The 27,603-nt window shown below is 50.6% G+C and overlaps 8 protein-coding genes across 8 annotated transcripts; 5 read left to right on the top strand and 3 right to left on the bottom strand.

Moving 5' to 3' along the window:
• Positions 1–429: 429 nt before the first annotated feature.
• On the bottom strand, positions 430–3,758 carry VFPPC_02971 (C6 transcription factor RegA; the record flags this gene model as incomplete). The annotated part of the gene is made up of 6 exons (XM_018282536.1): positions 430–1,471; positions 1,530–1,654; positions 1,717–1,851; positions 1,910–1,929; positions 1,993–2,754; positions 2,849–3,758. 6 exons carry the CDS (start codon positions 3,756–3,758, stop codon positions 430–432), a joined length of 2,994 nt encoding a protein of 997 aa, XP_018147049.1.
• Positions 3,759–5,362: 1,604 nt separating this feature from the next.
• VFPPC_15588 (hypothetical protein) lies at positions 5,363–5,614 on the bottom strand (the record flags this gene model as incomplete). Its single annotated transcript, XM_018293341.1, has 1 exon — positions 5,363–5,614. One exon carries the CDS (start codon positions 5,612–5,614, stop codon positions 5,363–5,365), a length of 252 nt encoding a protein of 83 aa, XP_018147048.1.
• A 2,229-nt stretch (positions 5,615–7,843) lies between these two features.
• On the top strand, positions 7,844–9,392 carry VFPPC_02970 (MFS transporter; the record flags this gene model as incomplete). The annotated part of the gene is made up of 3 exons (XM_018282535.1): positions 7,844–8,951; positions 9,055–9,111; positions 9,178–9,392. The coding sequence occupies 3 exons, from the start codon at positions 7,844–7,846 to the stop codon at positions 9,390–9,392; spliced, it is 1,380 nt and encodes a 459-aa protein (XP_018147047.1).
• Positions 9,393–9,757: 365 nt separating this feature from the next.
• On the top strand, positions 9,758–11,614 carry VFPPC_02969 (fungal zn(2)-Cys(6) binuclear cluster domain-containing protein; the record flags this gene model as incomplete). Its single annotated transcript, XM_018282534.1, has 3 exons — positions 9,758–9,820; positions 9,873–9,988; positions 10,042–11,614. 3 exons carry the CDS (start codon positions 9,758–9,760, stop codon positions 11,612–11,614), a joined length of 1,752 nt encoding a protein of 583 aa, XP_018147046.1.
• A 138-nt stretch (positions 11,615–11,752) lies between these two features.
• VFPPC_02968 (alpha/beta hydrolase fold-3) lies at positions 11,753–13,030 on the bottom strand (the record flags this gene model as incomplete). Its single annotated transcript, XM_018282533.1, has 4 exons — positions 11,753–12,036; positions 12,090–12,467; positions 12,524–12,824; positions 12,878–13,030. 4 exons carry the CDS (start codon positions 13,028–13,030, stop codon positions 11,753–11,755), a joined length of 1,116 nt encoding a protein of 371 aa, XP_018147045.1.
• Positions 13,031–13,481: 451 nt separating this feature from the next.
• VFPPC_13368 (MFS transporter, SP family, general alpha glucoside:H+ symporter) lies at positions 13,482–15,458 on the top strand (the record flags this gene model as incomplete). Its single annotated transcript, XM_018291145.1, has 8 exons — positions 13,482–13,602; positions 13,659–13,786; positions 13,846–14,044; positions 14,112–14,883; positions 14,955–15,086; positions 15,164–15,241; positions 15,288–15,364; positions 15,418–15,458. 8 exons carry the CDS (start codon positions 13,482–13,484, stop codon positions 15,456–15,458), a joined length of 1,548 nt encoding a protein of 515 aa, XP_018147044.1.
• A 1,051-nt stretch (positions 15,459–16,509) lies between these two features.
• VFPPC_02967 (kinase anchor protein) lies at positions 16,510–18,553 on the top strand (the record flags this gene model as incomplete). Its single annotated transcript, XM_018282532.1, has 3 exons — positions 16,510–17,417; positions 17,503–17,900; positions 17,949–18,553. 3 exons carry the CDS (start codon positions 16,510–16,512, stop codon positions 18,551–18,553), a joined length of 1,911 nt encoding a protein of 636 aa, XP_018147043.1.
• Positions 18,554–22,331: 3,778 nt separating this feature from the next.
• Positions 22,332–27,113, top strand: VFPPC_02964 (C2 domain-containing protein; the record flags this gene model as incomplete). Its single annotated transcript, XM_018282531.1, has 4 exons — positions 22,332–22,514; positions 22,648–22,954; positions 23,032–25,706; positions 25,791–27,113. 4 exons carry the CDS (start codon positions 22,332–22,334, stop codon positions 27,111–27,113), a joined length of 4,488 nt encoding a protein of 1,495 aa, XP_018147042.1.
• Between the last annotated feature and the right edge of the window lie 490 nt (positions 27,114–27,603).

Raw genomic sequence — 27,603 nt, 5'->3', positions numbered from 1 at the left:
TATGACGCCAGCATTTGGTGTGGATGACTGTAATGTGGGTTTCAGTATCGGTCGGCAGTCTCGGGAGCTTTGGGAGCTGTGTGGCCCTGAAGCTCCACTGGCAGGGGTAGTTAACTGCGTGATGGGCGCGAGAGCTGGGGAATGGGAGGCATATGGGTTGAGGGAGGGATTCTACTTGTTGGTTTTGGGAAGTGGCTTGTTTGCTTTGAATGTGCCCAACTTAAGTTGACAGGGAGTGAGGCACACTTCATTCATGTGATTGGAAATTGTAATGGGTATCTTATGTCTGTCTAACTGCTGGGTATTATTGACCATAACGCGCATCATGACTCCTCTCGTGTTTCTGGAGTACTAGATCCTAATTAAAATGAAGACAGATTAGTCTATATTTTCCATCCTCCTACCCTCTGTACTGTGTTCCAATCCCCTTTAACCCAGGCCGACGGCCCAAGCCGCATTACCCAGCTGTTTAATCAGCTGTAGGAGGTTTTCAACAATCGGAGGCAACCCCTCTTGTATCTGCGTAAAGTTCACACGCAGAATATTCTGAGCAATGTCCATGCAAGCTCGAGGATCATGAAGTGATGCCTCCGGAGTCGATCCACCTTCTACTGGCCCCTTCATCATCGGCACCCCTTGACCGAATCCGATGAATCGCTGAATGGCAATCGAGTCCGCGCTATCCAGGTATATTCGCTCAGCGCCAGCCTGGAGGGACGCAAGCTGCTGTCGGTTCGCTCTCGTCACCACACCATATGTCCACACCGTTATCGCCGCGTGGTGTACGGCTACCGCGTAAAAGTCCTTGAGGTGTCCTGGCGGGAAGAACTTGGCGTAGCGTAGAACTTGCGATGCGCACCAAACTGCTGACCGTGCCTCAGAGCTAGTGACCCATTGCTGCAACGTTGGGTAGATGCGACGCGCCTGGTCCTCGCCCTCCTTGCCCAAGAATAGTTGCAAATCGTCGAGTGAAACGTGCAGATTCATCATCAACAGGTTGAGAAGAAGGTGCTCTCTTGCAGACATGTCTTGCCAATTAGCCGCAATGAGGTGAAAGCTTTGGAGGTCCTTGACCAGCTCCTGGTGACGGGACTGCAGGAGTAGGTTCGGGTTTCCGCCTAGGCTGTTCGCATATGACCGGGACTTGTGGACGGAACTGAGTTGTCGATATTCCAGAATCAATGCCCAGAATCCGTGAAGGAAGATCGAAATCGAAAACTGCACGTCTAGACGCAAATGATTTGCCGTTAACAGGTGTACATCGTGAAAGAGGTCACCGACTGAAGGTGGCCGCTTCGAATGTCCTGCGTTTCTCTCAAGATACTGTGCCTTCCATTCCTGTGCTGTTTTTGCAAACCACAATTCTCTCGCTTCAGGCAAGGGGAGTGTCAGTTCCGAATACGATAAACAGGGATTCGTCAACGTTGTCATTGATGTTTGTGCTTCCCGGAGGTAACAGTGAAAGACAAGTCTGTAGAAAAGGGCAAATTAGCAACAGTTCTCGCTGGCCACACCTAGGCAGTACGAACCGTTTCCATTGTTCCCTCTCTACCCACATCTTCCATTTTTCCTCAAGAACCTCGCCTTCATCCGAAGGGTCGACTTGGATAATTGGATATTTTGCCCTTTGAAACTTGCCTCGATAACGCATCATCTGAAGTTTCCGGTTAGTTGATCCATGCACTTTCGTTTCTACATACTATAGCAAGCGCTTACCGTGACTGGAATGACGAGATGACACTCTGCAATCTCCATTCTACGCCGATTGCCGCTCCACAAGCCAAGATCTTGAACCAGGATCAGTGATTGAACCAGGCCTAACCGCTGGATGGCTGTGTTGTTCTCCTCAAACTGTTGGACGAAATCAGTACCCATTATTGACTAAACGCGAAGGGTGACCTCATCATACCCGAGCTGGAATCGTGATACCTGTGTATTACATTAGCCGGTGGCCAAGAGAATGTGGTCTGGTGGAAATACGCTACTACTTACGGACAGCCTCCATCACTGCGAACCCGAATTTGCGCAATGTTGGCACCGGAGTCAAGGCACCTCCATGGGCCGCAGCCATAGCAATCCATTCTGGCCACTGGTCCTTCAGCTTGAAAGTGGGAAAGTGAATCCAGGAATCAACTTGACAGGCCTGCGCAGCAAGGAATATATGCGTTAAAGTATCCAACACGTCGACAGTAGGGAAAGATGCGGCAACCTGGTTAGCTACAGAGGTCTGGCGGCACTGAGAGAGCAAAATAGCCATCACACGGTCTCGCCCAGACTGTTCCAGTTTCTCAACCACAACTCTTTCCAAGCGATCCCGGCTATGTTGGAACTGAGAGCCTGATGTGTCTTGGGCTGACACGGCAAAGAAGCTCTGTTCCTTATACCCGTTGTCATTTGACTTTGGATCCCATCGCCATGGTGACTCGGTCCAAACTTTGACCAGACTCTTCCGCATTTGATTCATTTCAGCTGTCTTTTCAGGTTGAGGTATCAAGTCCTGCACCGGCATTGTCCCTTCAATCATGCCATCGACGTTCCAGTGGTCCAGCATGCCGAAATCCAGATCCGTCAGTTCGAGGTTCGCATTGTCGCAGAAGTCAAGAATGGGCATGCCTTGCGGGACTGTCATCTTATTCGGATCAAACGGCTGCTCATACAGCACATCTCGCAGAAAGTCGAAAAATGGTGAATTGCTGAAGTCCATGACTGCTGTTGAAGGCTCAAAAGCAGGTGGTACAATGGGCTCGTTGTTCGCTACGTCGTGATCTACCGTTAGTAAACGATTGGCCGTTATTTGCCCTAGCGAACTGTCCTATAGAGCATGTTTTGTGGTTCAGTTCACACATACCTTGGTCCATGATAGTTTCTGGTGTTGGCAACTGACTTTCCTCGGGTTTGAAGGAGGTTGTCTGTGAGTATGGCGTAGTCTTGGTACTTGCTCCAGGGAGAGATGAAGGGCCACTGGTAGCTGACTGGGCATGACTGTGGGAAGCTGGTGAGGAAGAGTTGCCTGATTCGGTACTAGCAGCCGCTACAGTAGACTGATTAGAATCGTGGGTCACTGTAGCATGCAGATTCGGCGGTAAATGGTGATGAACGTTGGACGGAGGGCCTGCTTCCGAGTAAACGCAGGTCAACTTGCGATTTACGCAACGTCTGCATGGTTTGGAGTCATCACACTTGACCCTGGCAATGGCACACGGTCGACATGCTTGAGAAACACGTCCAGCTCCAGGCGACGAGTTCGTTCGCCGTCTTTTCTGTGGCGAATCGTTGTCATGATTTGCAACATGCCGGCGCAAGAGATCTTTTCGAGCAAAGGACTTTTGGCAAATTTCGCAAGTAAAACGTCGACCAAGTGTATGAGTTTGAACGTGTCTCACCAGATGCTCCGGTCGAGAGTAGGAGCGGCCACAATCGCGACAGGCGTACAAGTTATTGCTTCCGTGATTTTGACGTGATGGCGCAGAAGACGTAGCTGCCCGAGTTGGCGCTGCTGTCGCAGTCGACGACGGACCAGATTGTTGCGCAGATAGTCCGTCATTGGCGTATGAATATGAAGAGTTTGACTCGGGGACTGTGGCTAGTGAGGCATGCCCGATAGATTGCTGTGAACCTGAAGCTCCAGGATGGAGTGGTGGCGGCGCAGAAAGATTTGGCTGAGGTGCTTGATGCGGAGGAGGAGGAGGAGGAGGAGGAGGAGCATTTGAAGCTGGTCGTGGAGGATCAAGAATCTGCGATAACGAGGGACCTGTCATTGCGCGACCAAACGAGCGGTCTCAAAGCCTAACCCGGAGGAATTGGAAGCTCAAGGAGGTGCAATAGTGCAATCTTGCGAGGCATTCATGGACGGACAGGTGGCTGTAAACAGCAGCTTTTCGATATGCTATGCTCGAGCGGAACCAGGCCAAAGTTGGGAGGTGTGACAGGATCACAAGATCAAGATGCAGATACTTATTCAGTACAGAGTACTCCGTTGAGGGTCAACGTTTGATGGAGTCAGGGTTGGCAGACTTGGCGCAACATGAACCATCTAAATGCAAAAGGCGAGGGCTAGAAGCAGGGAAGCAGGGAAGAAGGGCAAAAGAAACATCCAGACGAGATCGGTGGCGACGCAATGCGCGCGGACTGGATGTCTTAATTGTTTGGCTGGCATCCACAGCGGCGTCGGATTGCGAGCCGTAGATTGCTGCCGGAGGATGGCGGGTCCATCCATGAATGGATGGATGGATGGACGGATTGAGGATGAAGATGAAGACGGGGGGATGGGGATGAAGGTGAGTCCTGTCCTGGACCGGAAGCCATCAAGAACCAGGTCCAGCAGACACGGAGACTTGACACCAAATGGCAGGATGGCACATGTATCAAGGTTGAGTGTCAACGAGACCCCACACATGTGTGAGCCCAGCCGTTGATTGCACTTGACTTCCTTTGTCATTTGGAAGTCAGGCCTGGTACTAATCTGTAAGAACTGACCGCATCGTGTTCTCCCCATTGACCTCGACCATCTTCAATCAAGACATCAGACGACCCATTCGGGCTCCGGAGTGACAGTGACAGTGCATACTGATGATTGATCATTTCTGGGTTGACGGGTGAATCAATCAACATTGAATGAATTGATCGACCCCGTGTCGATTTGATGCTGGCACTGGGGCGCCTGGTGGGGGAACCAGCGGCGGCCATTGACGCTAGACCAGCCTGTGGATGCCCATGGATGAGACCTAAAAAGCCCCGAGAAGCCCTGAGAGCACGCTAACTTACAGCCCCATGCGCCATGCCGGACTCAAGTGCATGTGGGCACCAGACCAGACACAACCTGAGTCGAGCAGAGAAAAAGGTCGCTGGTCTTGAACGAGGCTCACGATTCATTGATTCCCTCGTTTATATCCACAGCCTGCGAATACCGGCCGAGTTTGTTTCCAGCTAAAACATTTTGACGATTTCCACTGCGTTCTGGTTTGGTCTGCCTGACTGTGTGAAACTTCATGACAGAATTTCGTATTGCACGAGCAATGAATATTCGAGGTAGGTTAGGTTCTGGCTTGCAGTATGGTGTCTATCTGAGACACCATCAAAGACACGGCAGCAGCAAAGGAAAAAAATAAACGCACAGCTGTGCAGAATCCAAGACGGATTCATCTTCCTATGAGAAGGTGACAGGCCATTGCTGCCGTTGCTACTCATACATGTGTCTAGCCTGACAGGAGCGGCACACGCGTTGCACCATGAAAGCCACGATAATACGCAAAACATGGGCTTGCCAGCTTGCGCGGCAAACTGGGGATTCGGAGCTTTTGGGCGGTCTTCTCTCCGAAATATGGCATCAGAGCTGTCGATAGTCTCTTGTCAACGCTTATTTTCACAACGGCTCCCATCCCATAATTACGCACTTCTCCGTATCAGTTGTACAGTACGTTTTTGCCTCGTCCATGGCTACAAGTTTTTTGTAGGCTTCTACCAAAGCGCCTGGTATCATCAGACTTTGCACAAACATGTTGTGTGATGCCCGATCATCCACGGAATCATATGCCACGATGCGTCGACAAACTGCTAACTTAACCCCTGAATATAACAAGAGAGTCTCGACTTGGCAGTAGAAATCGACTGACATGGTGAAATGGTGGTGCGCCGGCCGGGCATGCCGCGATTTCGGAACGGGCTCTGGTTAGCTAGTTAACCTCAACAACCTCCTTCCGACACACACCTGTTGGAGCAAAATACTCCTGATGAGCCGAATTCGTGCAATCGGCGCCCAATGTGCACTATCTTTGGACAAGTTGGTGGGCACAATTTGACCAAAAGAGCCTGTTGCTGGCTAGAACGTGGCGTCGACATCTCCAGCCTGATTGGAAGCACACCAACACGGTTGAATCACATCAAATGGCACATGGGATCGGTAATATCCTTGTGCCACAAGCCAAGCAGCTTGCTCAAGACTTGTCAACTGGTCTGGACGCCACCAGCCAGCCAGGCATTCTCCGGCCAAACCAGATCGATTTGCGTATCCGCACTGGCAGGCTACATGGAGCCAACCCAAATCTTCACGCTCCAGTTCGTCTCTCTCCGTACCCGTACTTTAACCACTCGTGCTTCTCGGCAATTGCAGCATCCAGGGACGCCCAGGCAGCTTCCGTGGTTCTGGCCCTCCGGATCGCCCGCCCAGCCTCAAGCCACAATGTCTGAGTGTGCGACTTGGCACTGGCCGAATGGGTAGCGAGATGAGCATCGACGCTGATCATAGTCAATGCTGTGCTTGTGCAACCCGCCAGGTAGTATACGGAGTATCAGGTAATAAATCAGCCCCCAGTCATTTCAGCTCTCACAGACGAGAGGGATACCCGAAATAGTAGCGAACCAATTGACGTAAATGATACTCCGTGTTCTGTGCAGAATCCAACAACTGCCTTCTTTGGTAGGTATCACTAAGTTCCTTGGTTTGGTCTCTGTCAGCTGGGCATGAAATGAGCGGCAAGAGACGGATTAGCCTGCCAGGGAGATTCAAACTGTGGTCTAGTCTCATAAACCGGGATCTTTGCTGACGCAGGATGCTGCAGAGAGAAATGCATTCGGTGCTGCCAATCTTCCGACCTGCAGACCTTGACCACTTTTTCCAGCCCGACAACGTGGGAAGAGGAGATTGTGCACCCATTGGTGTGGGACGAGCGGCGTAGGGCTTGCAGGAAACCAGTCGAGAAGCGCCATGCAGCCAATGCTGCATTGCAGTGTTTACATGTAATGTTCGTCCTCATTCCAGGATCGTGGTGTGTTGGCTGAATCATAGGTTGCCGCACAGTCGCTCACGGTAAGACCCGTGCGAATATTCGTGGCATAATTAAGAGACAAAATTGGACCAAAAATAAAAAAAATCACAAAATAAACGAGGCGAAAAAAAGAAAGAACGAGACTTTCCGTTGGCCCAGTGCTCCTTCCAGATTTCAACACCACTGGTTCATGTTTTCAGCCGCCATCTGGCAGGGCCTCGCTTCAACCTTTCTCAGACGACGCATAATGGCTGACGATGTGATGTGAACCCCAGCAAGCAAGCATCCCAGAATAATCACGCAAGCCGTTGCAACATCAAATTGTGACGGTCATCTTGGCTTCTGCAGGGTTGCGCCCGCTACATGTCTGGTACAGTTTGGTCTTGCATTCCTCAACCGGCGACTGCTAACTGTATCTGGAGCTGGAGCCCTGGTGCCCGCTGGGCGTGGATCAGACCAGACTCGAGGAAAGTGTCTAGTATCCAATCCCCCTTTAACCAGTCATTCGGCTCGTGATCCGAGTCTAGGCTTTTCAGGCCTTTACCCTAAAATACCTTGTCTCAATTGTAAGCTTCTGATTAGAGTGCAGCCAGGAGACCACATCTCCGGCAGTGAGACGCTGTTGGCCGACGGACGGGTTGATATAAGTCACTTCCCACCCCCAAAACGTCACTTCGAGTCCACACAGATCTCTCGTATCAGATCTGCTGTTTGATCTGTCTGTCCTGCACACTTGTCAACATCGCTAAGGGTGCTGCTTCTGCTGTCGTCATCATGCCGGAGAAGAACGAGGCTGTCGCTTCGACGTTGGACCCAAATGCTCACAACCCGGCGGCAGAGATGCGCCGGAAGCGCACTCTGGGCAATGTTCGGTTGATGCAACATGACAGCAACGCCATTATTCTGGTTCCAACCCCGTCATCAGACCCTAATGATCCATTGAATTGGTATGTTCTGCCATTGGGGGTATTCCTATAGTTTCCGTTAAACTCCATCATAACGACTCGCTGATTAACACTACTTCCTCTTGCAGGCCATCATGGAAGAAGACCTACATAGCTACCTTGCTCTGTTTCGCCATGGCCATGTGCAACTTTCTGGCAGCTGGCCCGACTATTGCCATAGTTGATACCGCTCTTGACTTTTTCCCTGATGCCATGAAGACTCACTCCCTTATGAGTTCGGCCATTCCTAAAACGGCGTACTTCTTCACAACCACCGCCCTGCTACAAGGGACAGGAAATTTATTCTGGGTACCAATGGCCAACAAATGGGGGCGCCGGCCAGTGTACATCCTCAGTTATCTCATTTACTTTGGGACGGCTGTCTGGCTCATTTTCGACAAGTCGTACGGTGGATTCCTGGCAGCGCGAATATTGATGGGGTTCGGTGCTGGCGCCGCTGAAACGATTGCCCCGATTTCCATTGCCGACATCTTTTTCCTTCACCAAAGAGGACGCATCATGTCATCATACACATGCTTCCTTTCCATTGGAGTTGCCATCGGCCTGGTTATATCTGGACTGATCACCATTGATCATGATTGGCGAACCATTTACCAGGTTGGCTCTGCTTTGGTTGGATTGGTTCTCTTGCTGGCAATCTTCACGTTCCCTGAGACAGCATATCCCCGAGATAAGCTTGCTGACAAGCACGAATCGGGCTCAGGCGACGAGATCCAGTCTCAGAGCCCCCCTTCCCCTTCTGATGTTGAAGCAACCTCGAAGTCTGTCCCAAAGAAGCACACATATCTCCAATCACTCAAGATCTCTAGTGGCACACTGACCACTGAGAACTTTTTTAAGATGATGATTCGCCCTTTTGGTCTCATTCTGCTTCCATCCGTTCTGTGGGCTGCCCTTGTTCAAGCAGCCACTATTGGTTTTCTCGTTGCCGTCACGTCCAATGTTGATCCTGCTTTTGAACAGACGTACCATTTCAAGCCTTATCAGGTGGGACTGTGCTTCATATCTGCTATCATTGGGTCATTGCTCGGTTTACCAGCTGGTGGACATTTGGGTGATATTGTTGCGGATTACCTTACCAAACGAAATGGCGGAATTCGCGAGCCCGAGATGAGACTCCCAGCCATTATGATATCTGCCATAACTTCCCCATTGGCATTAGTCCTGTTTGGAGTCGGCATCGAACACAAATTGCATTGGATATGCCCAACAATAGGGCTCGGCCTTTGTAAGTCCATCCCCTATAAGGTGATTTTGAGAATGTTGCGGTTTAACTGAAGTTGCAGTGAACTTTTCTATTACTCAGGCCACCAATATTTGCCTAGTATACGTCATCGACGCATATCGACCCGTGGCTGGTGAAGTTACTCTAGCCGTGATGGGCTTTAAATGTAAGTGTTATTTGTAGCTGGTACACCGTCTCACGAGAAAATACTAACGGCAAATAGCCCTCTTTGGTTTCTTACTTTCGTTTGAGACAAACCCTTGGATCAATAAGAGCGGTTATCAAAATGCCTATGGAGCTATGGCCGGGATCTCTGCAGCTGTTCTCATTTTGTGGATTCCTTTGTATTTTTGGGGTAAGAAGATTCGACATGCGACTTGGAAATGGCGTATTTTGTCGTTTATACATTGGAACGATGATCGTGAGGTTGGGGAATAGCGGGCGATTTGTATTTTGGCTTAGATATCATGACGTGTTTCAGATTACCAGGCGTGTTTGAATAAAGCTATAGGATACAGGAATTGAATATCGAAAAGTGGACGAAATAAACCATCTCCAACATGGAATTGACACATGCTGGTGGGATCTCGGTTGTTTGGTGAATTGCGGGGCCCCGCGTTTCGGGAAGTTGCAGAAATCCGGTGGAATGGGATCGGCTAAAGTTGTAAGCCACTCACTTCAGCTGTGAAGAAAGGGTCTGGTTCATCCAGTTGCTGACAACAGTAACTCCTCCTTTCCCCGTGTATTTATTCTACTGGCGTTATTCCTTATCCCCGTATGCCTGCACCCGTGTAAATGCCATCATGGTGCAAAACGGTAAACCCGCGGCAAAGGCGTGCGACGCCTGTCGACGACGCAAGCTTCGAGTACGTTGAGTAGATTGAAGCTGTTGGCAGGCTCACCACTGACTTGACAAAGTGTCGACAGAATATATCCGAACCTTCACTGGACTCTAGGTGCCTTAGATGTGTGCAGACTGACCTGCAGTGCACCTATAACGATGAACGGCGGCAGAGGGGACCAAAAACAGGAAGGTGAGGAAATTCTCACTCCGTCCACAGCTTGCCTGTGTACTCACACAAGACAGCCGGTTGAGAGAACTTCGAGCTTCGCAAGGCATTCGTTCAAAAGAGACGCTCTGCTCTTCAACCCCATCACGCCCCAGTCCTGGAGGCCCTGAGGCTCAGGAACATGAAACGCCTGGTGGTGGTTTTGAAGGCCGGGATGACCATTCTTCCCAGTCCACGGACTCTGCCTCGTATGGATTCGCAGGAGATTACTTCAACAACATGAGTCCTGAGCATACGGATACGGGCGTTTCTTTACCCCCCGACTTTAATTTGGACCAGCTCATCTTTTCCACTCCGGATGTCCTGCCTTTTGATTTCGATTCAACAGCCATGGCTGAACCAAATTGCGCGGTTGAAGTTGCCCGCAACGCTCCCTCATTCCCACCCGAAGATGGTATCGACTTTTCAAAAGAAGCCCTTACGGCTGAGGTGTCGAAGTATTTCTGGGCCGTATACCAGCGCTACCCAATGTGGCATCTCGACACTCTCCTCAGCAAGATTGAGCGCGGAGAGCACACCACCAGCAATGAATTCCGCTCAACCTGTCTGTCCATCTATCTTCTCAACGAATCAGTCCTGTTTCGCAAGAATCCGCACCACGGTTCATCTCGCTTGATACAAATAGCGACGGCGATTGAATCGACTCGTGCTTCCTGCAACGGAGACCACTTTGCCGAGTGTCCGTCTACCAATGCCGTCATTGCCTCGCTGGTCCTATTCATTGCATACAGTGTCTGCGACAGGCATAACCTGGCGTTTTACCATCTCAATGAAGCAGCTGGATTGCTTCGTCTGATTGACCCCGACAAGCTGGACTCTCTCGACAGCGCGTTATACCGCCGTCTCGAAGCCATCCTGTTCATCACAGAGTCGGCATCAATTCTAGTCTATGGAAAGGCACGCAAGAACAGAATGATTCCATGTCCCGAGAACTTGAGCACCCTCGAATCTTCAATGCGGTGGTACCCCGAGCAATACCGGCCAAGCTCCGTCCTACCAAGCGACCTCGCAAACATCCACCTCGGCTCTCTGGATAACAAAGCCGTCAACCTTCTCTACGCCCTCGTGAGTCTATACAACGCCACCACCGCCGAGGAAATCTCCAAAATATCCATCTCCAGCCCCGCCGTGTCGGAAGTCATCGAGCAGGGCGTCCTGGGAAACGCATCCCTCCAAGCAGCCGACGTGGACATCACGCGACAATGGCAGCTCTGTCTGCGCTGGCAGGAAGTGTTGTCGTCTCGGAAGGACAAGGCGTCTTCTCATTGTGCCCCTGGTGCGGGATACACGCTGCAGATAATGGGGCTCACTGTCCTGCAGTACAGCCGGGCCATACGACCTGGGGAGTGTAGGATCGTGGGGCATGGCAAGCTGGCGAGTCTTGCGACGGCGATATATGACATTGCTTCGAATCTGGGCATTCTTGCCAATTGTACGGCTGTTATTGGGGATTTGATAAGGACGGTGTATGAGATGGATTATGAGAGGTATTTTGCGCCGGAGCTGAGCCTCGTGCAGTTGTGTATTGAGAAGGTGCCTAGGCAGATTACGTGTGGGGAGGATAATTTGATGGTTGAGGAGGGACAGTGAAATGGATTTATGTTTGATTATATTTCTGGCTTCTGTGTATTTGCTAAACTTGCTGGAATTGCGCTGCTTACACTTGCGTGGACATGTGCATACTGAATACAGGTAAGAGTTCCTAATCTATTTAAACTATATAAGAAATTATACATAATTCAATGCATAATCGAGAACCCGAACCTGGTTCTTGAAAAACTGCCTGGCAACATGCGTCGTCGGCGGAAACAACATGCCGTGCGGCACGCCAGGAACGATATCCAACTCAGAGTCAATCCCTGCATCTCTAATTTTAAGAGAGTACGCAATGCCCTCATCTCGAAGGAAGTCTCTTCCTGCGACGGTAACGTGCACCGGTGGGTGATTGGAGGGTATGTCAGACTTTAACACCGAAACAAAACGATCACGGCTCTTGTCTCCCGCATACTTGTCTACAAGCTGTTAGTTTCCAAATCAGTTGTTATGGCTGTTATGTCTATCTCACCAAGCAAAATGTTGATCGCCTCTCTCCCCAGCCCAGCGTCAAATTTGTTAACGCTCGAGTCATCAGACTTCAATGCCTCTGTATATAACTCTGGGTGACTCGTCGCAGGCACAACAAGATTGACGTGACAAATGCGCGGCTTCTCATGCTCTTCCGCATCACGAAGTGCCACTGCAGCGGCAAGATTACCTCCCGCGGAACACCCCCATATAGCAACGCGGGCTGTATCAATGTTGTATTCTTGGGCGTGGTCTAGTGTCCATTGGACAGCCTGATAGCAATCGTTCAGGGGGAGTGGGAATTTGTATTCCGGAGCGAGGCGGTAGTCTACATTTATGATGATGGCGCGGAGCTCCGAGGCGAAGAAGATGGATAGATCTGCCGTCCGTGTTAAAATCAACTAACATGGGAGTTTGCGGGAGCGATGCTATTACCTTCGTCTACTTCAGGATATCCGTGAATCCATCCTCCGCCATGATACATGACAAGGGCGGGACGAGGGGCATTATTCGCCTCTTCTACAGCGGGAACATATACCCGGACTCGAAAGGTGTCGTCGTTTCCATATGTAATGGAGACGTCCTTTATGGTGACTTCTGCAAGAGGTCGTCTCCGACAGTATGCAGGCGGGCCGCGGGCAAACTTCATAACTACATCTTTTACCCATTCCCTGGCGAGTGTTTCGTCAAATGGATTTGCGAGAGCACTATCAGAATAAGGAGGCTGAGAAACGCCCTGATGTAAGTTAGCAGTGCTACCTGTAAGAAGATGGACAGTCAAAAGCTTACCTGGATGTAATCCCGGTCTACAGCTTCGATAATGGACAGCTTTTTCGTTTCTTGTAGCGCCATATGCTCCATCTCAGTGAATTTAGCAATGGACTTGAGAAGCGATGCCTCCGGTCCCAATTTGGGAGCTTCTGATGTCGTTACAGCTGCCATTGCAGGGATAGAGCAGGGGTTTTCGTATGATCGGCCGGAAATAGAATGAATCAGATTGCCGTAAACAACCAGAAGCAATATGAAAAAATGGCTGAATCTATTGAAATAAATACATGGCATGTAAATATTCGTACAGTTGAGTCGTCAACTCTCGGCGATTTGGTGATACTCAATATGTGGCGCCGCCACGCGAACGCGGAGTCTTGCTCGGCAGCAAGCTCGGGGAAACTGGGTTGGACTCATACTCGGCGAAACAGTCTCCATTGACGAACGCGATGATAGAAACTATTGATTTGGAGTATAGGATTATTTGATTCGGGTCGAGGTTATGGTTTGTGTCTTGGTTATTTAGCTGGTGATCTGCTGCTGCTGCGTTTTCAACCGTTCGTGATGGTAAGGCTCGCAACGTTGAACGACATATTTAGCAAAACCAAATACGATCGGTGCAAACATGGATACAGTCGAATCCAAAGACATTGCGACTGCGCATGTCGACGATGGAGAATTTGCAAAGGGGTCTACGAGTATGGATGAGAATGGCCGTTGGTGGAATTGGCGAGTGATTATGAATCGTAAGTCATTCTCTCGCGGGAGACTATCAACCACTAACATTTATCCTTTCTTCAAGTGATTATCATCGGTCTGGCAATGGGATTATTTGGCTATGATAACGCATTTGCTTCACCTCTTGTCTCACTTCCGTTATTTGTAGCGAGATACCAAGGACCTGGCTTCCAAGGCGCATATGTATTTACCGTACGTCCCAAGCAAGACAAACACACGCTATGGTCATCCTACTCACACGAGACGCACAGGCTAGAAACTTGAATCTTCTCATCTGTATTCCTCTAGTTGGAGCGGCTTGCGGCGCATTTGCGGCCATCTTTGCGCAGAAATATCTCGGGCGTAAGGGGACTTACTTGCTCGCTTATGGGCTTCTTAGCATTCCAGGCTCTATATTGCAACTGTTTGCCCCGAATCTAGCAGCAATGGTCGTTGGTCGCTTTATAAACTGTATGCATGTTCACTGTTGACGGCTACCCTCTAAGACTATCCCCTTCAAAACTAATACTTTTCATAGACGTTGGAGTCAGCATTCTCACAAACGTTTGCCCCGTCTACCTATCCGAACTTACGCCTGCAAACTTTCGCGCACGAGCTGTCGGTCTCACAGTTGCAGGAAGCGGCGTCCTCTCCGTCATCGCCACAGTCGCCGTTTGGGCCACCGAGAAACTCACGGATCAATGGCAGTACAAGATCCCGCTGCTCATACAGGCCGTCTTCCCCGGAGCTCTGGTAATTCTGTCCCTTTTCCTAACGGAGTCCCCGATCTGGCTACTCTCCAAGGGAAGACAAGACGATGCGCGGAAGAATTTGCTCCTCCTCCGGGGCGGCAACGCTGCCCTCGTGGAAAAAGAACTAAGTCTCGCGGCGGCTGCGCTGCACTCGCACTCTGAACAGGTCCAGGTTAATGTGTGGGAGATTCTTAAACTGGAGCATCTTGAGAGAACTCTCACGGCGTCTGCGCCACTGTGTCTAAGTCAAGTCGGTGGCCAGATTCTCGTCTCGACGTACTCGACGGTTATTTTGTTACAAAGCGGTGTTGATGACCCGTTCAAGATCACAATCATCATCTTTTTGCTGCAGTTTCTTGGAACACTTATTGGGCCTTTTCTTCTTGACATGACGGGACGACGACCAGTGGCTCTTGTGGGCTTTGTGCTTCTGCTTGTCATTGATGTGGTGTGCGGTGCTCTTGCTTGCGCTGGGCTGAAAACTGAGGGACAGAGAGTTGGGCTGGCTGCGCTGTGTATAATCTTCAGCTTTATCAACTCGGTTTGCTTTCAGTCAATGTGGGTTGACTCCCTTGGTTATTGTTGCTGTTGGTTATATTGGTGGTTACAGACTAACAAGTTGACAACAGTGCATACGTTTTACCAACCGAGGTCCCGACATCACGGCTTCGTGAGCCGACCATGTCTTGGACTACGTTTTGGAGCTATTCTACTGCCATTATTACTACGTTTGCCGTTCCGCAAATTACTAGTCCAGATGCGTACGTTTGATCTCGCTGCTTGCTCGTTGCATCTTGCTCGCTTATACGGGGGATACTAACCAACACTGTTTGTGTAGGGCCAACCTTGGAGCCAAGGCTTTCTTGATCTTTGGAGGCTGTATGTTGATTACGCTGGTTTGGGCATATTTTTACCTGTGAGTTTACTTTGTTTGTGGTTGAGACGCACGCTGACTTTGGAAGGCCGGAAACTTCGAACCGTACTCTTGCTGAAATCGACGAGTTGTATGCTGCAAAGATTCCGAAACGGCATTGGAAAGGTTAGTGTGAGGTAGGGTATGAGAAAACTTGTCCGTTTGCTAACTATGGACAGAATACAAGTCGACTGCCAATGAGGTTGACAATGACTGCTGAGGAGAGCTAGCGATGGAAGGAAAGGGTAGCTTATGAAGGTTTACGACTCAGTTAGTAATAAGAACAAGGAAATTCAAGCTGTCGTGCTAAGTTGCTAAATATGCTAGATAAATTCTAAAACTAGCTGTCCTCTTTGGTTTAGACATGGTTGAGCTATAACGGGCACTAACAGACAGCTTGGACTTGTGGGTCTTGACTCTTTAACTCTTGAGTCTTGAGTCTATTCCATTGTCGAGACACACGTGGACCAAACGGGACGGAGTAGTTGCCATAGGTGACCTCTCGTATGTGCCAGAAGTCAGAAAAACTTTGAATAAACATGTCCCGAATACAGCGCCGTCTTGCATGGCCTTGTATTGTGTTTTGCCCAAGGCAATCATTTTATACTTTTAGACGCCACATGCATCTTCAACTCGCCTCCATTTCCAATGTTCAATGTTGCCTCCACTCCGACTTTCCCGTGGCTGAGAAGGGCGCAAGGCACCAACCAGACCAGGACATTAGCCATGACCCATGAGCCATGTGCCCATGACAGACCACCAGGTTGCAACTGACGCAAGAGTGATCGCGTGTCATTGTTTCCCCTCCTCTCCTTCGATGTGTATGGAACAAAATCGAGCAAAGGCGGCCACTCTCCAGACAGAGGCGATACTAGGGAACCAGACTCGTTTGCCATGGGCTGATGGTGCACAACTCTGTCCAAGGTGGCTGAGCTTTGATGCCTTTGTCTAGCTCCAGAGTTTGGAAACAAGGCCAACTCGTTTGAGCGCCCGAAACGACGTGCATGTGCTTGACTTGACTTTCTGATGGTCAAATTGGTGGCGGAACCAAGCTCAGACCCTGCGTGTCTGTCTGCGTCTGCGTCTCAACCCGAAACTTTTGTGGCGACCTATTAATACATCTCACGTCTTTCCACAGCCCTCCAACATCTGATCTCGAAATCCGATCCATCCCTTCATCCCTTTCTTCCCGACGACTTTTCCTCCTTTCCAACTCCTGCAGAGCACACCAAAGGCAAGGCAGGTTTGGAGTCACGACCTGATGTTCCACCATGTCAAGTCCTCGAGGCGGGTCAAGCCCCGTAGATAACGACGATTCAAGGGATCATGCCAACTCCCCACGACCCGATTCTATGACCTCCTCGCACGCGAGCGGTCACGGTTCAGAGACCTGCCGTTGGAAAACAGCAGAGTTTTACTTCCAAGAATGTTCCCGATACTTCGACTGTCCAACTCACCTCGTCGAACGAGTCCTCTCCGATTCGGACCATGCAGACCAGAGTGAGCAAGGTGAGGCTGCTGGTCGTGGGGGAGAAGGATCAAGTGCCCGTGTGCAGGTGAACGACAGCGAAGATGCATCTCGCGGGCCCTCAACCGATGACGAGAGTAATACACGATCGGATACAGATCATTCTGGTGCGCGTCTTCAAGGTGATATGGAGTCGGAAACAGCTGGATCCCGTCACTCGTCACCAATACAATCAGCCTCACACAGTCCCGTACCCTCCACCGCCCATGATCGAAACGAGCCCATGTCTCTTCCCATTCGAACCTCCTCTTCTGCAGCACCAGCACGCTCAGATCAACCAGAATCTACCGGTCAGGGCTCAACGAGAGTGCAGGTGCAGGTGCAAAACATGCCAAATCTCAGGGTTAACTGGGCAGACCTTGAAGCTCGATACAGGGGTGCATACACGCATGCAGCCCACGAAGGCGATCACCAAAGCGAACAAGTTGGATCTCGCGCAATGGCACCTCCGCAAGATACACGGCATGGCCATGCCTCATATAGACGACGAGAGTCTTCAGGGAGACGGCCGTCGCAAGACGCTGCTCGAGTACATCGACCAAGAGGTGACGATGGCGTCACACCTGAGTTTGTGCTCCCTAGATGGCAGCCAGACGCAGAAGTCACATACTGTCCCATTTGTCATACCCAGTTTAGTTTCTTTGTTCGCAAGCACCACTGCAGGTATGTTGTGTAGTTCTCATTCCCGTAATACCCCTCCGCGAAGAACATGATGACCAACAATCTCGTTGAATAGGAAATGCGGCCGAGTTGTTTGCGCCACTTGCTCTCCTCATAGGATTATTATACCGCATCAGTACATCGTACGGCAGCCGGGCTCTGACATATCGATGCCATCGAGTCTCCTTGTCGACGGTATGGGCGCTGGGTACTTTGACGTAAATGGATTATCAGGAGGCGAGCGCGTACGTCTTTGCAATCCTTGTGTGCCGGACCCCAACACGGCACCACCCGAGAGCCCGACACCATCGATTGGATCTCCCCGATCGGCACATCATAGATCTCGTAGCAGTCTGGGCGGCTCTCATGGAACTACACATCCATCTAACAGGTATGGTGCTGTATTCACTGGCGGAGACAGTCGGGATCCGCTGCAATATCACTATGCCAGGGCAAGGAGCATCACAATGGTAAGCGTGCCTCCATTTTCCTACATATCGACATTTGGTATCCTTCTAACAGCTTCTTGGAAACAGAATCCATCTGTCCAAAGCTCACCTACTCTTGCCTCATCCAGTCATCGTATGAGTGCACCCCATGTTCATCCATCACACCTAGAGCGGTTCCTTGCCACAGGTTCATCCAACATAGCCACATCCTCCTCAAGACATAGACACAGCTCATATGGGTTCGGAGAAATCGCATCTTCATCTCGACAACGTGCCTTGCCGCCCCCTCCTCAAATCGCAGAAGAAGACGAATGTCCCGTTTGTCACCGAGAGCTCCCGGTGCGCTCATTACCCAACTTTGAAGCCCTTCGTGAAGCACACATCAACAAGTGTGTCCAAGATCACAGCACATATGGTAGCCCTCGTCCTCCCGAGGGACAAGAAGCATCAGCACCGCCCGTGGTGCCTCGCCGAACAGGCATGTACGTTTACCCGGCGACAGAGAAGGATTGCGTCGACGATGCAGAGTGTACGATATGCTTGGAGGAGTTTATGGTGGGGATACCCATGGCTCGACTGGAGTGTCTTTGTCGATTCCATAGATCTTGCATTTCGGCTTGGTTTGTTAATCATCCGGGCCGGTGCCCGGTTCATCAGCATGATGGATTCGGGTTCTAGATTTCTCCTTTTTTTTTGCATTTGCAACGCCACTCGGTAGCTTTTGCTTGCCGAAAGAAGCATTTTTCTTTCATGGGTTTGCGGAGTATTGCTGGTTATCGTCACTTAGTTGCTGGCGTTCATTTTTAGCGATCGGTAATAAGGTCACTGGCTCCTCTCATTTTCATATACCTTGGGTGGTATAATTGGGCCTTCAAGGCTAGGCGTTGGGAGGGCTTCATGGCGGGAATAAATATGGTGATGAGCGAGATTGAACGATTTAGAGCTGAGAGTGGGAACTACATCTCAAAATTTGAACGGTTGCATTTCGACATTATCTCGTCGTGCCCAGTTGTACAATAAGACGGCATTTTTAAAAACTTTGCCAAAGCCCAGTACCTGGCCTAAGTGTAAGTTGTTCTGTCACCATGTGTGCACAACTTGCCAGCTCAGAGATGTGTCTAAACGCCGCACATACTGTAATCTAGTAGAATGTTTCTACTACCAGTGCACCATAACAGATCACTTTGTGCGAGAGTTTGTGGACGTACTCTTGGTTCCAGAAGTCGAGTCTTGGTCGCTGTTCGGTGTACTCCCTGCGTATCTTGTCATTCCGTACGAGCATGACATGGTCGTAGGCGTGGCCATGCTCGGCAATCTACAATACAACACCACCTCGCACCAAATGGCTCTCACAAACCCAAGCACCTGGATCAGGCCAGCTCACAGTGGCTGGTAACATAAAGATCGGCACAACATCGTCACAGTGGGGCCTCACGTCGCCTAAGATCAGGACGCTAGCTACGGGATTTGGGCATGGCGACAGGGCATGCGACGCTACAGAGATCCGTTCTGTCGGGGGGGACCAGGGACTCAGCGATGGGGACTACTGCCTGACGCAATATTATGGTGGGAATGCCGGGATGTGAAGTAGGGTTTGTTCCGTGAGGAAGACTCCACGAACAGCAGAACATCTGCGAAAATGTTCAGCTGGTTATGGATTGATATTCTTTGTGAAGAGCCTAACTGCAGTTCGATCTCGGAAGGGCCTTTCATGGAGTACGGAGTAGACCTTGCTCACTTGCAAATCGTCTACGTCTTTGATAATGCTGAGTTCAGACTGCCAAGGGTCCTGCGGCGCGGCAAAATAGATAGTGAACACAGGATACTCGTCATAATGCTATTCAAGCGATTCGTGATGTCCATGTGTCGGCTCCATATGTGTTGAAATCTCGTACATGGCCAAGAAATCGAGTGATTTGCGCAGACGGCGGGTTAGACGAGACGTTGTGGCACGCATGTGCTCGGAGTGATGCGGGCGGATTGATCAACGAGTGACTCCATTTCGGGCAGGGAGCAGTACTAAGTGGCTGACTGTGTAAAGATGGGATGAGCATGCCAAATGGACTGACCGATGTAGAAGGGTCGAGTATTCGGGGCCAAGATGTTGGATGTCAGTGCTCTAAGTCGTGTTTGCGCGGTGTAGAAACACCAGATGGTCCATCACAGAGTGTCGTACGTAGGGTCAGGTCTGGTTAACCAGAAACGCTGGAAACTGCTGATGCCCAGCTTGAGCATTGATTGATCTTGATGCTTGACGGGCGTGAGCTTCGCTTATTCGGCCCCGTCCCATCTGGTGCTGGTCTAATCAGACCAGACAGACTCCAGTTCCGTCCATGTCCAGTCTTGTCGGACCAGCAATCAAAAACTAAAACAGCATCCGCATCCAACCTGGCAATCCGTTGGTCTGGCCCTGGACTCCTGGGTTGCCATGCTGGGTTGGGAACATCACACCAGACCAGACTTGACAGAAACTTGACAGAAATCAGATTCCAGCTGGACTGCGTGCGGCAAGCGCCACTTGGCTGCTCCACAGCACCACCGTCAGCCAACCAGCCGCACCGTTCCCGCATGCGCCGCTCCAACCTACTATGGCCAACCTGGGCAGAATGGGGAAGCTGACAAGGGAAGCCTGTTGGCGATGGGGCATCATTACGTCGTTGTTCAGCAGAACCGGGGCCATCGAGGTCCAGGCGTTCCTGGGCATTGCCGTGAACCGCAATCGTGGACGTCGGATTGTAGCATGTAGGGGACATGGAACATGGACATGGTGAGGGATGGCCGCCGCGACGAACTGGAGCTGTTGTTAGCGTTCGCAATGGCCGATATTGCAAAGCTAGCCAAAGACCCGCCCGCATGGGAACATTGAAGAGTTTGGGCTGATTGTTTCTGGTGTTGGCGGCACTGGAGATTGCAACTGGGGCGGTTGGCGGCTTGGCCGTTGATCAAACTCGACGTCTGGTCCGGTCTGGTGCCTTACAATAAAGAGAAAAGTCCCATTGGGGTCTTGCATGGAACGGTGAACATTGAAAGTTGGCCATGACCAGCATGTGAGACATGGCCTGGTGCCAACTTTTAGGTTCTGGGTGAATTTGCAAGACTGGCGGATGCGCCATAAGAGTCTGTTTGGAGTTGCAGGTGGTCAGGGTTCCAATGCACGGAGTCGTCGTCAATGTACTCCGTGTTGTACGAGCCAAGTTGACGACCTTCAATGGTGAACATTGAAGGCAAGTACCAGGCACCAGACTGGAGCACGCACGGAATTTGCGGAGTACAGAACACAAGGTACAGTACGTACCTCCTGAAGTTTTGAGCTGGCTTGGCTGGTTCTTGGATTAGCTCCTCCCAACCCGATCGTCCGGGAGCCACTTGAGCTTCGGTATCAACATTGAAACCTTGAATCCACATGCACCCGCCTCCAAACAGCTCCAGCTCCAGCTGTGCCGATCCACTCACTCTGAATATTCCATGTCCCTTCACTTTTTCCCCTGCCTTGCCTTGCTCTGCTGTATTCTGTAGACGCCGGCTGCCGCTCGCTTGCTTTTGCATCTCCAAAAGTCGAGCTGCTTTTGCTCACCCCTTCTCTACAGTGCTACAAGATCGTTTCTATTATTTCTGATGCTCATGCTCATTTTGAATCATCCACGGTTACTGTATAAACAGCTCCACTATCTTTACTTCTTATCCCACACCCTCCCTCCCTCCATCCATCCATCCATCCATCCAACTCATTCCATCATATCGCTGCCTCCCGCCGCCTGCATCGCCAAAAGCAAGCTAGCGTTTTTGCTCGCATCGAAGCAGCTCGAGTGGCTGGTCCAGCCACCAGACAGCTCTCAACAGCAAACTAGTTGGAGTCCTCCGTGCTAAAGCTGATTGCCCAGAGTACTGGGCGACTCCTCATCCCACGACAGCCCAGTTCCCACTGGCACGCCTCTCTTTTTTTTTTTACTTTTTTTCTGTCTTTTTCATCCTTTTTTATTCCCGCCTCCGACTATTCATACCTTCCCTCCTGTCGCTTGTACCTACCGTCGAACCTCGTTGCGAAGCTTCAGTTTCCTTGCCATTGTCGTGGCTCGACGCCGCAAACACCTGTCCTTGACAAGGTACGTATCCGCAACCGTCCGCACAGGGATAATGCCGTGGGTCAGCCAGGACCAGACTGCTTTTCAGTGCTGGTCTAGATCAACGAGCTCCAGTCAGTCTCAAGCTGCTGCCCACTTGCGCTGGGCTCCCACTTTGGCCAGCCTGTGCCAGCTATGGCACCAGATCAGACCCCACGTCATCACTTCGACCAGCTTTGCCGTCCTCCCTGCTAATAGTTTGGTTCTTCTAGTCGCCCAACTTCGCGAGCTTCGTATACCCTTCTACTCGACAATCTCCTCCCAATTGGGCCCCGCAACATTGGCTACCAAGTTTTGTTTCTAGTTTTCCTGGCTTTGCGCCTGTAGCTGGCAAGATGTCCGCCTTGCAGGAGCGCGAGCTCAAGCAGGAGGGCGCTATTGAGGCCGCCGAAGAGAACATGATAAGTGCTGATGATGCCGAGAAGGAGATGGTCGAGCAGTCCAGGAACGCTGGCATTCCTGCATTTAAATTCGATCCAGATGCGACTCCGGAGCAGAAACGAGCTCAAGCTCAGGCTGTAAGCTTTTCACCTTTGTCCCTAAAGCATCCCCGCGGTCGCACAGTCGATTGTCGCGAAATCACGTCCGAAACATCCTCTCTCCTGATGGGCCTCCTGCTGACCAGCACTCTCTTCTTTCTCACATGCACAGGCCATCCCCCCAGAACTTCAAAGAAGCAGACGTCCCAAAGGTGCTGCAATCATCACGGATGTCGACGATGGTACTGGACCTGACGAAGAATTGCCCGACGTTGGCACAGCTGGTGTTCTTGACGTCGCCAAAGATGCGGATGGTAACCAGGACGTGACGGGCATGGATCCCGGTTCCCAAGAAGCTCCGTATTCCCGCACCGGTTGGGCTCCAAAATTTGGATGGGGTGACGGCGCGATTAACTCGGAGAGTCTCCTGGATCATTCAACTTGGCTGGAGGGAAGACTACCACACAGCCTTTATGGAGGTACGCGCTCAACATCAAGAGCTTCTATTACCGCGCGCAAACAACCATTCTTACTAACCTCCCACGAACTTATGCAGACTGGTACCACAACACCGCACTGATTATCTTCGCTTGTATTTCCTCGTGGCTTGTCGCTGTTTTTGGTGGTGGTCTGGCTTGGGTTATGATTATTATGGCTATCTGCGCAACATACTACCGAACCTCGCTGCGACGAGTCCGCCGCAACTTCCGCGATGACATCACCCGAGAACTTGCCATAAAGAAACTGGAGAACGATCACGAGTCGCTGGAGTGGATCAACTCTTTCATGGTCAAGTTCTGGCCCATCTACCAGCCCGTCCTGGCACAAACCATTGTCAACTCCGTTGATCAAGTTCTCAGCTCTGCGACCCCAGCTTTCCTCGACAGCTTGAAGCTCAAGACCTTCACCCTCGGCTCTAAGCCTCCCCGCATGGAGCATGTCAAAACGTACCCCAAGACCGAGGACGACATCGTCATCATGGATTGGAAATTCAGCTTTACTCCCAATGACACCGCCGATATGACGGCTCGTCAGGTTAAGAACAAGATCAATCCCAAGGTCGTGCTCGAAATAAGAATCGGCAAGGCCATGATCAGCAAGGGTCTAGACGTTATCGTTGAAGACATGTCCTTTTCTGGCCTCATGCGACTCAAGATCAAGCTCCAGATTCCATTCCCGCATGTGGACAGAGTCGAAATGTGTTTCCTCGAACGCCCGACGATTGATTACGTTTGCAAACCTCTTGGTGGTGACAGCTTCGGTTTCGATATCAACTTCATCCCTGGACTTGAGAGCTTCATCCTGGAACAGATTCATGGTAATTTGGCACCAATGATGTATTCACCCAACGTCTTCCCTATCGAGATTGCAAAGATGCTTGCGGGTACACCGGTTGATCAAGCTGTGGGTGTTCTCGCCCTCACCTTGCATGGCGCACAGGGCCTCAAGAATACCGACAATTTCGCCGGAACAGTGGATCCATATGCTTCCATCAGCTTCAGTCGTCGGCAGGAACTTGCTCGAACAAAGACTATTGAGGACAATGCGAACCCAAGATGGAATGAGACTCACTATCTCATTGTTACATCCTTTAATGACACACTCGATATCCAGGTATTTGACAAGAACGACTTCAGAAAGTCCAAAGAACTTGGTGTTGCCACATTCCGCCTGGAAGATCTTGAAGAACTCAATGTTCATGAGAATGAGCGACTTGAAGTCATTGGTGACGGGAAAGCTCGCGGTGTCGTCTCATGCGATCTGCGATTCTTCCCAGTCCTTGAAAGTCAGACTCTGCCTGATGGAAAGGTCGAGCCGCCCCCAGAGTCTAACCAAGGCATTCTCCGTTTCACTGTTGAGCAAGCTAAGGATTTGGACGGTACCAAGAGCTTGGTCGGTCTTCTTAACCCATACGCAGCCTTGTTCCTCAATGGAAAGACTGTTCATCGAACGAAGATACTCAAACGCACCAATAACCCCATTTGGGACAATGGCTCCAAGGAAATTCTCATCACGGACCGACGCAAGGCTAAGCTGGGCGTCACTATCAAGGATGATCGGGGTCTCATTAGTGATCCTGACCTTGGAAAGTACCAGATCAAACTCGATGAAATGCTGGAGTGTATGGCACAAGGCAAAGAATGGTATCAGCTGTCCGGAACACAATCTGGCCGTGTGAAAATGATGGCTCAGTGGCGCCCAGTTGCCATCTCAGGCGTCATTGGCACGGGTGGTTACTCAACCCCCATTGGTGTCATGCGAATGCACTTCCAAAAGGCTACCGATTTAAGAAACTTTGAGTCATTTGGCAAATCAGACCCATATGTTCGTGTTTTACTCTCGGGTATTGACAAGGCAAGAACTGTGACGTTCAGAAACGACCTAAACCCCGAGTGGGACGAGGTTCTCTACGTCCCTATCCATTCGCCTCGCGACCGGCTCACTCTGGAAGTGATGGATGCAGAGAAGATGGGCAAGGACCGCAGCCTTGGCTTAGTGGAACTCTTTGCTGGTGACTTTGTTCACCAAGAGGAGAATGGTGAATACATGGTTCACGACAAGAAGACACTTCGCAACGAAGGGCTGCGATTACACGGCAAGGGCATCGTCAAGGGTACACTTACATACACAGCGGCTTTCTATCCCTGTCTCAACGTTGCGGATCCTGAAGAAGAGGAGGAGGAGGCCGAGGAAGCACAGAAATCCGAGATGGCTAATGGCAAAGTTGCTGACGACAAGTCTGGGGACAAATCTGGAGAAACGCCGCGGCCGTCCGTTGATCGCAACTCCAACGCTGGCAAGTTTAGGGCCAGCTTGGACAAACCACGACCGAGTTCAGAGAAGAGTAAATCCAACGGAAGCAGCGACAAGACCGACTCTGAAACCGCGGGCCGGCCGTCGGCGGAGAGTACTGGTCCCCCAAAGATTCGTCTCAGCCCTGAAGAGCTTCTCAAGCATGAAAGCGGTCTCCTCATCTTCCGTCTCCTGGAAGCTGAATTGCCTGACAACAATAGCCGTCTCGAAATCTGGGTAGACGACATGGCCTATCCCTCTTACATTTCATCAACTGCGCCAACCAGGACACACAAGTTTGATGAAATTGGCGACTGCGTTATCCGTGAACTCGACTTCTCACGCCTCACCTTGAAGGCTCGCAAGAAGGGTGACGACAAGGACCAGACTTTGGCACAGCTTACTGGAAACACTATGGAAACGCTCAAACAGTGCTTGGTAAGTGTGGTGAGCGAGAGAAATTTAAAGCCATACAAACTGCCCTGTGGCAATTGGCTCAAGAAAACTAACATTGCATTTTAGAACAACCCAACAATGCTCAAACTCCGAACCGATGAAGGCAAAGGCGGCTGGGTCAAGGTCAGCCTCAAGTACATCCCAATCAAGATGGAGCTAGATGCCAGCGAGAGCATCAACAACATGGGTAAACTTCGTGTGGACGTCCTGGATGCTGCAGAGCTGCCATCAGCCGATCGAAACGGAAAGAGCGATCCCTACTGCAAGTTTGAGCTCAATGGCGAAGAGGTGTACAAGACGAAAGTCATCAAGAAGACACTCAGCCCGACTTGGAATGAGTACTTTGAAATTGCGGTGCCCTCGCGAACAGCAGCCAAGTTCAATGTCAACGTGTATGACTATGATTTCGCCGACAAGCCAGACTTCTTGGGGGGGGCTGTAATCAACCTGGACTCTTTAGAGCCGTTCAAAGCCAGTGAATCTAGGTATATGCTCGATGGAAAGTCGGGAACCGTTCGCCTACGATTACTATTCCGGCCAGATTACGTCACAAGGAGTATCCATGGGACATCTACCTTCTCCGGTCTGGGAGCCCCCACCAGAATTGTTACTGGCGTTGCTGGAGCTCCCATCAAGGGAGGTGCCGCTGTCGCTGGTGTTGTCGGCCACGGCGTTGGGAGAGGCGCGTCCTTCTTGAAGCGAGGCATCCTTGGCGGAAAGAAGGAGAAAGAAAACGGAACCGTGCCAGAGCATCCAGACATCCCGATTGTCACTACCACGCCAAGCGAAGGCGGCCCCGGGGGGGAGCCTGGCTTGAGAAAAGCCACTGGTCTTTCCGAGTCCCCAGATGCTTCTCAGAATATAACCACATCGCAGACAAGCTCCCCCAGCCACACCCGAACGAAGAGCGTTGCCACTTCGATCCATAGTACTGCGGCGGGTGGCGGCCCCAAGGGTACAGCTACCTTTACGATTGTGGGTGCTTCAGGCTATCCTTTGTCAACAGATCTTTTCATTTTGGTGTCTATGCTTTCACCAAAGGAGAAGATCGTTGGCAAAACCAAGCACTTCAAGGCGTCGAATGGAAAATGGAACTTTGAGGAGACGTTCAAGGTCTCCTGCAATGCCGATGCGCAATTCAAGATTGAAGCCAAGGGAGATCACTTCATCGGTAGCAGTGACGAACTTGGAGAGCACATCTACTTTGTGGACGAGAGCGGATCTAATGCCGCAAAGGAACTTACTGTGGGCGATGGTACAGTCACGCTCAAGAGCAGCTTCCAACCTGCGGAGATGGACGCACCCGATACACCAAAATCTCACCTGCGGCGCAGTTTCTTAAGCAAACGTGAGCCCCGAGGCAGCCGGGAAACAACACCTAACCCTTAGGTTGGGGCTGCAGTCTTTTAGGTGTCTTTCTGAGCTTCCCTTCGTATGGGTATAAAATAAGGATCTGCGTATACTATTCTGGATAGGAACATATTACGAAGCAGTGTCTAACAGTATTTTACGGCTGGAATTATTATGTTTGTGGTGGCGAGCATTTCTTAATTGCTTTATTTTTTTTTCCAAGTTTTTATTGGTTTCACTTTGTGAAAAAAACGGTCCCTTGGTTTGCTTCTTTTCCTTGTTACGCCTTGTTCTTCTTCAGCCTTTTTCTTTATCAATATTCTTCATCTCTAAGGACACTTATACCTTGAGTTCGAGAGCGAAAGGGCAAAAGAGGGGGTCTGATATTCCCGTCGTAACCATGGAAGGGGAGGCAGGAAAGGAAAATGGTATTGTTCGGTTTGATATCCTAGTTGAATAGTCTTTCTTAATTATGAATTCACATAAGCCAAGTACATTTTGCGAGCTCCAGCGACAAACAAAGTCAGAG

Source organism: Pochonia chlamydosporia, chromosome 2 (assembly GCF_001653235.2).
Source record: "Pochonia chlamydosporia 170 chromosome 2, whole genome shotgun sequence".
Taxonomy (NCBI): domain Eukaryota; kingdom Fungi; phylum Ascomycota; class Sordariomycetes; order Hypocreales; family Clavicipitaceae; genus Pochonia; species Pochonia chlamydosporia.
This window is presented reverse-complemented; position numbering and strand designations above follow the sequence as displayed.